The sequence below is a fragment of the Citrus sinensis genome, chromosome 3 (genome assembly GCF_022201045.2).
Source record: "Citrus sinensis cultivar Valencia sweet orange chromosome 3, DVS_A1.0, whole genome shotgun sequence".
NCBI classification, from domain to species: domain Eukaryota; kingdom Viridiplantae; phylum Streptophyta; class Magnoliopsida; order Sapindales; family Rutaceae; genus Citrus; species Citrus sinensis.
The window spans coordinates 46,454,679-46,465,298 of NC_068558.1; the positions used below are offsets into that span (position 1 = coordinate 46,454,679).

The 10,620-nt window shown below is 37.7% G+C and overlaps 2 protein-coding genes across 4 annotated transcripts; one reads left to right on the forward strand and one right to left on the reverse strand.

Annotated features, from left to right (window-relative positions):
- The first annotated feature begins 1,763 nt into the window (after nt 1-1,763).
- Nucleotides 1,764-4,481, forward strand: LOC102619858 (probable protein phosphatase 2C 2). 2 transcript variants are annotated; one of them, XM_006492323.3, is made up of 4 exons: nt 1,764-2,140; nt 2,943-3,140; nt 3,228-3,463; nt 3,581-4,481. In XM_006492323.3, the coding sequence occupies exons 1-4, from the start codon at nt 1,940-1,942 to the stop codon at nt 4,149-4,151; spliced, it is 1,206 nt and encodes a 401-aa protein (XP_006492386.2). In that variant the 5' UTR covers nt 1,764-1,939; the 3' UTR covers nt 4,152-4,481. The 2 variants fall into 2 exon arrangements, with proteins under 2 accessions (XP_006492386.2, XP_024948835.1); XM_025093067.2 differs by having other exon boundaries at nt 1,990-2,140; nt 3,050-3,140.
- Nucleotides 4,482-5,990: 1,509 nt separating this feature from the next.
- On the reverse strand, nt 5,991-8,331 carry LOC102620130 (uncharacterized). 2 transcript variants are annotated; one of them, XM_006492324.4, is made up of 7 exons: nt 7,786-8,323; nt 7,560-7,659; nt 7,375-7,470; nt 7,199-7,251; nt 6,722-6,770; nt 6,531-6,578; nt 5,991-6,322 (listed from the first exon to the last, which is right to left on the reverse strand). In XM_006492324.4, the coding sequence occupies exons 1-7, from the start codon at nt 8,043-8,045 to the stop codon at nt 6,248-6,250; spliced, it is 681 nt and encodes a 226-aa protein (XP_006492387.1). In that variant the 5' UTR covers nt 8,046-8,323; the 3' UTR covers nt 5,991-6,247. The 2 variants fall into 2 exon arrangements, with proteins under 2 accessions (XP_006492387.1, XP_052291790.1); XM_052435830.1 differs by lacking the exons at nt 5,991-6,322; nt 6,531-6,578; nt 6,722-6,770 and adding an exon at nt 6,789-7,085 and having other exon boundaries at nt 7,786-8,331.
- Between the last annotated feature and the right edge of the window lie 2,289 nt (nt 8,332-10,620).

Consider the following 10,620-nt stretch of genomic DNA (forward strand, 5'->3'; position numbering starts at 1 on the left):
TCTGTCCAGACTCTTAGTGTTGTCAAGCAACTAGAGAGTAGACACCACCACAAGCTCTTTTAATTATAAACTAATACTGCGTGCGGTTCAATGGAAAGAGCTCGGCGTAGAAGTCCGTGTCTGCAAGATTGGCGGCACCTGCGCAAATTATTAGTGGGCTGGCTAGTTGGACAACAAACAAAACCCACTATGGCACTATTACTTGCTTCTAGCCAGCTTTTGGTTCAAGTTGTGTGCAGCTAAGGCTGTTCGGCAGTACCCAAAATGGACCTCTCCAATTTTCAGAGTCCATACAGAAATATATATAGCAATAAATACAAAACTATAAGCAAGTTGTTGGAGTGCCTAAAAGCTTAACGATAAGAAAGAATGCACTAGAGGCTCGGGCTCAGGCTCAGGCTCACGCCACGTCAAACATTTATTCCCAATCCCACCCCATGTTCTGCGATATGAATGGAGAAAATAAACAAACAAAAGGGCAAAAAAAAAAAAAAAAAAAAACTAAAACGGTCAATTTTGAGGGATTACCCAAGCAACTTCCCACCGTTTACCTAATTGTTGACGTCAATGAACCGATTAAAATCTTATTTTGGAGATTTTTCAGCACAATTGTTATTGTTAATTTCACTTGAAGTCGGGGCTGAAATAGGTTAAAGCACCCGTCAATTGGAGTTGTTGGTTTGAGACACGTATGCTGGCACCGAAGTTTCAACGGGGGCCATTAAATGGACAACAGCCGACAACCAATTGGGTTTTGAATTCGCACATAGTACTTCGGCAATTTTACAATAGAATAAGAGTTGATGATGAGGACAATTTATTTGGCCACTGAAAATGAAACTCCCAATTGTAATTTGACGACATAGGATCACTGGTGTCCCATTTCAATAATTTGCCTTCGATAAACGTCAATTAAAATTTTTTATTATACTACAAAAACCGGAATCCGATCCAATTGTTATCCTCAATTTTGGACTTGTTTACGAAATTTCATGTTCCACATGCCCAATAAGGCAGGAGCCGAAAATAAATCAGACTTTCAACGTGTGTTCCGTACAAAATACTGACGTATAAAACTAGACAATTGTTTTACAAAGATTTGCGCGGAGGCTCCAACTTCCAACCATCGCCAGACGAGTCTAGACTTACCACGACCGTCCAAGCTGGTGGGGTCCGCCACATCTACGATCCTGCGGACCTGCGGTCTATGCAACTGTTACTGCGGTGCCCGCAAAGATTACAAAACACGTGTCATTCACTCAAAACAAGGGGGTCTTTTCATCTGTATACGGCTGTACACAGAAAGTATGGATTCCGATCGAGATTCGCACCTCACGGTACAATTCTTTTCAACAAGTGTGAACGCCGACTAAGAAAATAACCGCAGTTATAAGAATCCTTGTCGGCTGAAAAACACGTATTCCCCAAAGTAACCCTGTAAACCCCTCGTTTCCATTTTACCCCTTATTTAATTTGTCACACAAAGTCAACTTGACAACTCATCTATGGAAAGTACATGAAGGACCGTCGTGTCATTTTGGAGGAAATAACAACAAAAGTTTGAAAGCTCACGCGTCAATCTAAAAACATTCACGTGTCCATCAAGCTAAGCTTTTGGTTTTAATTCTTGCCTGTGTGATCAACAGACTCCCAAATCATATGGCTCCCCGACTCACGCGTGTCCATTAACCGAACTACTTTCACCGGTAGCCACCAGTTACCGGTCTCCGAGTCCTGACCCTATATATACCGGCTCTCGCCCACTGACTTCAAAATTTGATAACTTGCGCGAAAATAAATAATAACTCTTACAGAAGCAAAAACAACAGCAACAAATTTTAGACTTTTATTTATTTAATTTTGTTTTTTCCTGGAACATTTGGATCTTCAGAAAAGATTTGAAGAGAGGTTTTTGCTGGTTGGTAAATGGTTGTTGAAGATGGTAGCTGAAACGGAGATTGTTTGTTTGCAACAGAGCGTGCCTGTGTTGGATGTTAATGTTAATAACTACTTTCGTAAAGGGAATAAAATTGAAGAGATTCAAGATATTGTTACGGTTACGCCGCCGGTTTCTCCGAAAAGTTTTAACCAAGTTCGTGTTTCGGAGCCTGTCTCAACCGACCTGTGCAGCTCTCAAGTGGTTGGTTTCCCTTTCTAGATATTCTTGAATTATGATGGGTTCTTTAGTTGATTACATGTAGAGCAGTTTTATGTTTTATGATATCGAATTGATTATTTGCTATCAGCCGACTTAAATACTTCATTTGGATGATGTTTTTATGTTAGTTGCTGAAGAATTGTTGTTGTAGTGTAGTTTCTTGTTGAAGCATGAATTCTAGAGTCTTGTTGGTGAAAATTAATTGATCTTCTCGGTAATTACTTTTGACACGGGGCTTCCCCTATTGACTTTAATCAATTTGAGATTTTTTCTTGGACACAGGTTAGTTATATGCCAACAAAACTAATGTATATCATCCATAGCGACTAATTTCTTTAAAAACTTTTGAAGAATACAATCGGGCTAGGTTAGATTTGAGGAATCTGATTCTTTGATGAAAAGATGTGGAATTCACATATTATGTTTGACTGACTTGACCACTAATTGGTAAAGCGATTCATGTATCATGAGAAAAAGGCATATCTTTTAGAACTTTACCCATTTATTTATTTATTTATTTTGGGTGCAATTTAACCTTGCACAAGTGCATTGTTTTCACCTTAGTTGACTGGACATGATAGAGGACTGTTTTTGTGAATATTACCATGTGAATGGATGAGCTGCATTAGATACTTATTCTCATCCATGTGAATTTGGAACTACTTTCTATATATCCATGTGTGGTTGGTTTTATAGTGAAGTTATTTGTAATTTCTTTTTGGACAGCTGTTATCTTCTGAATCTGAAATGGTATACTTAATGTCAGATTAATTTTCTATTGTAGGATATAAAACCTGTAGAAAAAATTCCAGATGTGAGTCTTGAGTCTGCCGTCCTGCAATTTGTCCCCAGCATTCGTTCTGGTAGTTTTGCTGACATTGGTCCTCGTAGATACATGGAAGATGAGCATGTATGCATAGACGACCTGTCCTCGCACTTGGGACCCTGCTTCAAATTTCCCAAGCCAAATGCATTTTATGGGGTAATTAACCTTTTTGTTTTGTACACTTTTTCTGGCTTAATTTGGTGAAATTACTTGTTGTATGTCTGATGAACGTTAGATTATCAGGTGTTTGATGGTCATGGCGGTCCTGAAGCGGCAGCATATATCAGGAAAAATGTGATGAGATTTCTTTTTGAAGATGTTAGTTTCCCCCAGTCTTCTGAAGAAGATGATGTTTTCTTGGAAGGGGTGGAAAGCTCCCTTCGGAAAGCATATCTTATGGCTGATCAAGCTCTGGCTGATGACTGCAGTGTTAGTAGCTCCTCTGGGACCACAGCCCTTACAGCTATGATATTTGGAAGGTAAATTCTTTCTTTTGGATCTTTAATCCCTCTATGCACCCTGATTACGGTTGCCCTTTCTTCTTTCTTCTCTCCCTTGCTGATTGATACGTATTCCTCTTCTTCTTCTTCTTCCAGGTTTCTGATGGTAGCTAATGCTGGTGATTGCCGAGCAGTTCTCTGCCGGAAGGGAGAGGCAATTGACTTGTCTCAAGACCACAGGCCGATATACCCGTCAGAACGTAGGCGGGTGGAAGAGTTGGGTGGGTATGTTGATGATGGGTATCTGAATGGTGTTTTATCAGTCTCCCGGGCCTTGGGAGATTGGGACATGAAGCTTCCTCGAGGTTCTTCTTCGCCACTTATAGCAGAGCCAGAGTTCCAGCAGATGGTTTTAACAGAAGGTGATGAGTTTCTCATTATTGGCTGTGATGGAATCTGGGATGTTATGTCAAGTCAGCATGCAGTTAGCCTTGTGCTCCGAGGACTTCGGCGGCACGATGACCCTGAGCAATGTGCCAGGGACCTTGTCATGGAGGCCTTGCGCCTGAACACATTTGACAATCTGACTGTGATTATTGTATGCTTCACTTCCCTTGATCACAGGGAGCCGTCACCACCTCGGCAACGGAGAATGAGGTGTTGCAGCCTGTCTGCAGAGGCTCTCTGCAGCCTGAGAAGCTTATTGGACGGCAATGACAGCTGTTGAATGTAAATACAATCTAGAAAAAATCTCCTGATTATAGGGGAGGGGGGGTATTTATACTGTTTCTGGCTGCTTCAGCCCGATATTTTACAAAAAGCAGCTAGCAGTTTTGCAGGTGTGGTCATGGTTGGTGTACATATCGTGACATGTGGTGGTGGTGGTGGTGAAATGGGTCCTATAATATATTATTTCTGTGTAAAGTCATTGTGGATTTTTTATAGTTGATGATCTAAGGTGGTCGCCCGCATGATGTCATTTTTTATTTGTGACGGAGACTGTATTGTGTACATGTACCATCTTAATTTAACAAAATTTTCTTTGTTTTTCTTTTTATTTTTTCTCAAAATTCGTAAATAACACGTTCCTCTGTCACTTTCTTATCTCACTAGTATCGCTATTATCACAGCTTCGATTGCACTCTCTACTGCGCCAACGAACGTCTAATATTGGGCTTCTCCGGAGGCTGAGGTATACGCCGAATGCAGCATCCTGGCTGTTGGGCTAGCGGTTAGATATCGAGTAGCTGGCTAATACTAGATTTCAATTGAGCTTAAATTATAAATAACTAAATTTAATGGACTTAATAGTGCGTTTACTCTCTATGAATCGCCATTAGTTTGTCTCGAAATAAGTTGAAATTAGAATGGAGAATTAAAATAAAAATAAATTATTTATTTAAGTTATAGGAATTTAAATTGGAGTAAATTGTATTTCAATTAATATATATTTTTATTTCCACCTCTTCTTATGTGAATGAATTCCCATTATCATTCTCAAACTTGTAAATCCTATTTAAAATCAGTTCTCTTTCTTTAATGTTTTTAGCAAATAAACATAACTAAATCATTTCGATCTTTCCCAATCCAAAAATAAATGCACCCTAAATGTTTCCCAAAAAAAAGAAAAAACTAAAACTAAAACTAAATGCTAGAGATAGTAGACACACTTCCATAAAGTTTTCGAAAGAAGTATCTGACGGGCTTAACAGTGGCCCAATCCAATACAGGCAGCTCTACGAGCTGTTGGGTGGGCCTCCTTTTTTCTTTTTTTTTCAACCGGATCACTTCAGTTTGTTGTTGACTGTTGTAATTTCTTCATGTCTACCACTTGTCACGGGGTTTCAGCTTTCTAGTTTCAGAAACTGATTAAAGTCCAATCAGAACAAATCTAGTTGAATCTTGAATGTTGAATGCCGAATGCCTTTTGTATTGTTTCTGTAACGGGAAATAATCCTTATCAATTTATTTCAAAGAACAAACATTGTAAGAACTTCTCATGTTCAGTTTCTACGAATCGCAACTTAATTGGTGGCTTAGGCTACATCAGTCACCCAGAAAGTAGGGGAGCAACAACTAAATTGATGCCAGTAAGATATTTCAAATACGGATTCCTCTCAGTAAGTGAGGGATCAGATTACGGTGGCTTCCTGAACGATTGCTCAAAGCCCTCAGCATGTTTAGAAACCATGTCCACTGAGAATGTTACCTCGAAAATACTCATCAGATTCCAAGATTCACAGCACTCTGCATTATACTTCATATACGGACATTCTTAAGTCCATTGCTTTGTCATGGAGCAGCTCCACGTGGGTTCTGGTATATGTGTCACGTGACATTTATTGACGTTTAACTTTTTAAGATAGTTCCTAAACCTTTGAGATCAAGATCCGGTGGTTCTGATTGATAACCTGGATTTAGAGCTCCAGGGAGATTGTGGTATTGCGTTGGGTTAAAGAATACTTTTCCATGATGTTGCGTGTGGGCATATAAGGAAATGCATAGGACTGATTCTGCCATTTATGGTGATTATAATTGCAGAAGCTCAATATATAAGGTATCACTATCAAGTAGCAACTATGCAGCATCCACGTATAAAAACGGCAGATGCATGTATATTCAAGTACTGTAGTTCGATGCTAGAGAATAGATTTACATTGAGAGTTTCGGTTTGTATGAAGCCTTCATCACTCTTCATGACGGGCAATACAATCAAAAGTCAAGAAAATTGTAATCCAATTTATAAAATGATAGCCACAGTGGAAATCAATAACTTGAAGTTTAATTAAATTACCCAATCCAGACCATCGAAAATTGAGTCTGCTAATAGCTTTTAGCAAATGTTGCAAAGCGATCCAATCCACGTCTAAGTAGGGTTTCAAGAAAAGGTTTAAGTGCCTGAAGAAAATTAATGACAGGAAACATGATTAAATACTTCAAGCTACTTAGAATATCAAGAAAATCCCTATTTTGAAAATAATGAATTATTCATCTAATTGACAACCAAATGGCACACGAATCTTCTGGCACTAGTTTTCTTTCCAATTAGAAGCATTCCTCTACTAAGAACCCACAATACAATCTAAACGAAGATGAGAATACTTACTGATGCAAAGGGAACTAAAAGCTGAGGAACTTCATATGAAACGGTAAGCTGAAAGAGAAAAACATAAAGTAAGGGCTCACAGAGGCAGTGAACGGTGGAATGTGATTATAATCACGTATAAAGGAAATTTCACACTTCTGTAAAAAAATATGATCTAAAATCGAATTATATAGTCTACAAAGTGGCCTTACTTCCACTATGCATGATGAAGGACCTTTGGGAAAAAACCGAACAGCACCTCTGCCACATGACAAATCAACTTATCAACTCGGATATAAACTCAAATATACCGGTATCCAATAAAGAAAGGCGTTTAATAAACAGATATCATGTAACATGTAGATGATCAAATTTTTCGTAAGTTACAAATGGCAGAACTTGGAGGAGTAATAAGGACAAGTGAACGAGTAAAGAGTCATGTTACGTGCCAATGCTATGTTTTAGATGGCAATGCCTGATCATAGGCAATATGAAGACATAAAGAGGTAATGTTAGAGCCTTCATAAAGGTCCTAAGATGTTGCGCTTTCCACCCAAAAGGTTTTCCTCCTGAAAGCTATGGACAGAAGATTTTGAAACAAAGAATCTAACTCATTGATTCTAGATGGTAAATTCAAACAACATTCTTGCAAATTACAGATTTAACCTACTGAGATTTACTGTGGTTACCTGTTAGGCAGACCTTCAAGAGATCTCCAGTGGATTTTCTGATTAGGAATGGGCTGCAAGCAGTAAAAGAAACAAACATACACAAAAATCAACAAATCAATTGGATGAAATAATTTTTTTTTTTTTTTTTGGCTTTTCTCAAAATGTTTCCATATTTCACAATCACCAGTCCTCACCTGCATATTTCTAGCAAGCCAAGAGAATTCAATATCACGACCGAACGCTTTATACTTGAGCGACCATTTTGATAAATCAGGCTTGTCTTCCAATATCTATTACATCAGAGTCATTGTCAATTTCTCCTAATACCTAACCTGAAGAAGTAATTAAAATATTAAGCACACGAATGGAAGGCAGGCACCTTTACAGATGAAATGAATGGCATCCATCGGGGAATTGATTCACGATCAGAGTAAGCATTGTAAGCCACTGAAACAGGCACGTCGATCTCACTCTTCACCCTGCATTTAATTTGTCCAAACTAAAGTTTATTGCAAGCACTCCTTTTTTTTTTCTCCAACTAAATGGAGTTAATATTAATAATAATAAAACCCAAAAAAAAAAAAAAGAGGAGGAATTAATATTACGTGCAATCCTGCCACTCCATGACAGGAGAGAAAAAATGCCTTGAGGGAGTGAAGATGGAGGAGCTTCGCTTGAAGGATCCATGTGGAATGGGGACTCCGAATAACAATTGACGTCTTAAGGAAGGGGGCTTTAAGTTTCGACCAATGGATGTGGAAGCGGAACTGAAAACAATAAGACTTGTGTTTCTTTGCAACAAGTGGGTGAGATTCAATGGGTTGGGGCTTAAACTAAAGGTAAATGCTGATGCTGCTGCAGACATGCTTTTCAAGGAGAGGCGATACTATTCAACTAATGGTCCGAATCTGACCGCAAAAATTGTATAATTCGTGAAACTGAAAACAAAGTGTTTTTTTTTGGCCTTTTCTTTCCAGCTCAGGCGTTGTGTGTTGTTTCCGCTACTATAGAGTAGACCAATCGTAGCGTGGTTCGGAGACGGCGAAGGTCAGCCACGAGTCCACCACTTTACCGGATGTTCCAACGACATGTCGTCTGCATTCAATATTCTTAGAAGTTGGAAAATCATGTCTTGAAGTAGCTCAGCGGTCAGCCCACTAGCAATTAGCAGCCATAAGACACTCATCCACTTCAAAGTCCAAAGTGAACAAATGTCTCCTCTTGTTGAAGCCCAACAGCCCATATGTAAAGTCTTTCACCCAAAAAAAAAAAAAAAAAAAAAATAGTGCTCTTCACACCCCTTTAAAATCCTTATAAAACCCTATATTTGAAATCGTAGTTCTACTGCTAGAAGAAATGACATGAAAATTGAAAAGGCAAAATGAATCTAATTAAAATAAAAATATTTTTACACTTACAAATCATGAACCCTCTCATCTTTAAACGATATGATTAGTTTTTATAAATCAAAATAATTTTCAGACAATAAAGTAATAAGTTATATATAACGATAAGATTTTTATGAAAAAAAATGATAAAAATTTAATTAAGCTCTATTATAATCTTTTATTCTATGTAAATAATAAGTGGAGTTTCATAAGAGTTTTTTTTTTTTTTTTAAAGAATGATAGGAGCTTCACTAAAAATAAACAGCCCATATGTAACATAATATACATATATATTGAATATAACATTTAGAGATCAAATAGTTTGACTTTCTAAAAGATATGATACATGCCTACTTTCATGAAATACGTCATCATTTTAATATGCAATTTATCAATATATATGATTATAATTAAATATTTTATTACGGCCCTAAATTCCATGTGGGTTAAATAATATAATTTAAATTTAGGGACACCATTCTTTTATAAACCAAATTTTAAGGATTAGTTTTATCCGTGAGTTTTTATCATTTGATATAATATGAAATCAATATAAGTGGACAAGATACCTAGTTCGGTCAACCCTACGTGATAAAATGTTAGGATCTTAAATATCATATGCGCTAGAAATTATTATCTAAATAAGAATATAAATTCATAAGCATCCTTTCGTTGCAAGCTGATATGTTCACTTCTTGTTGTTTCGAAGATTGAGCATCCGTTTGGAACTCACATACATTATGGGCACCACCCATATTTCTTCCATTGAGCTTGTTTAGCTTTCAGGATTGAAACGGTATAAACTGACTCGCGTCCTATTCTGCTATTAGCCAGAAGTCAAGTTAGAATCGATCCATTTGATGAATTTGGCAATTCGCAACATGTCTCTTCCTATTCCTATTTAGATTTCATCTAGGAAAATGATGTTTGCCCCGGGTCAAACCCCGAAGCAATTAAAACGGCGTCGTTTCAATGCTTTTATTTTTTGTCCTGACTTGTTATGAAACGATGTCGTTTTGCCTTGTATAAAGTGAAAAAAAACAGAACCCTGCTTCTTCCTTCTTCTTCGTTTTCTTAACCCAGCTGCTTCTTCCTCTTCGTTGCTGCAGAACCCCTAATCAGGCAAACATCAGCGGCTTCAACTTGGACAAGTTTCGACATTGTCCCTTGAAGATTGATTCTTGCGTGTTGATAACATTCTTGATTTTTAAACCAAAAAAAATTAGTCAAAAGGAGTGACCAGTGATCAAATCCCAAAAGTTTCACATTCAAATGATGCTGACAATTATAATAATTGACACAAACCATCCTTTTGGAGGGGGAAAAATGGGTGGCATCGTGGAGCCAAAAAAAAAAATGCATGCCAGTTTTCCAAGGAAAGTGGCCCAGACTCCAAGGCTTGGTAAATGATAATGATGCAGAGGCTGCGGCAAGACGATCTGCAGTTGGGTTGTGGTTGAGCAGTTGAGTTGCTGGTGAAACGTGGCTGTTTCATGAAATGAGAAGAAGGAGAACAAAGAAGATGAAGCAATTAAGTTCTGTTGATGTTTATCCAAGCCAAACGTCGTCGTTGATAGCAAATGAAAACAAAAACAAAATTAATAGACAAAACGGTGTCGTTTTAGTCAGTTTCGAGATTTGACCCGGGACAAATATTAGCGCTCTTTCATCTATTGTCTTGTGTTTAATGACAATAAGACTAGATCCATGTACAAGCTCCGTATGTTTGGTTATAGATTTTGTCAGACTTTCTAATTTGCTGGACAACATAAACCTAGTAGCTACTAAATAATTCTATGCCCAGATTACATCATAGTGATGGTGGTTTCTATGTTACTGTGGGTTCGCATTTCAGATGCAAGAAAGACAAATTATAGTTGTCATTTAATTACCAAATTTCACATTACAACTGTTCATGAACGGATACAAGGGAAAGAGACCCGTCGCAATTTCTTGAACCGGTTACTAAAAATGAGAGGTGCTATACAAGGCCAGACTCGATGAACCTTCGGTAATAACATTTAAGAATAATGTAAAGATTATATATATATA

What these genes read in the sequence shown, in the direction of transcription:
- LOC102619858 (XM_006492323.3), top strand. Translation starts at nt 1,940, where the DNA reads ATGGTAGCTGAAACGGAGATTGTTTGTTTGCAACAGAGCGTGCCTGTG. An exon ending in ACCTGTGCAGCTCTCAAGTG is followed by an intron (nt 2,141 to 2,942) that starts GTTGGTTTCCCT and finishes TTTCTATTGTAG; the next exon opens with GATATAAAACCTGTAGAAAA. An exon ending in ACAGCTATGATATTTGGAAG is followed by an intron (nt 3,464 to 3,580) that starts GTAAATTCTTTC and finishes TTCTTCTTCCAG; the next exon opens with GTTTCTGATGGTAGCTAATG.
- LOC102620130 (XM_006492324.4), bottom strand. Translation starts at nt 8,045, where the DNA reads ATGTCTGCAGCAGCATCAGCATTTACCTTTAGTTTAAGCCCCAACCCA. An exon ending in GGCTTGCTAGAAATATGCAG is followed by an intron (nt 7,252 to 7,374) that starts GTGAGGACTGGT and finishes TACTGCTTGCAG; the next exon opens with CCCATTCCTAATCAGAAAAT. An exon ending in CTTCATCATGCATAGTGGAA is followed by an intron (nt 6,579 to 6,721) that starts GTAAGGCCACTT and finishes TTTCTCTTTCAG; the next exon opens with CTTACCGTTTCATATGAAGT.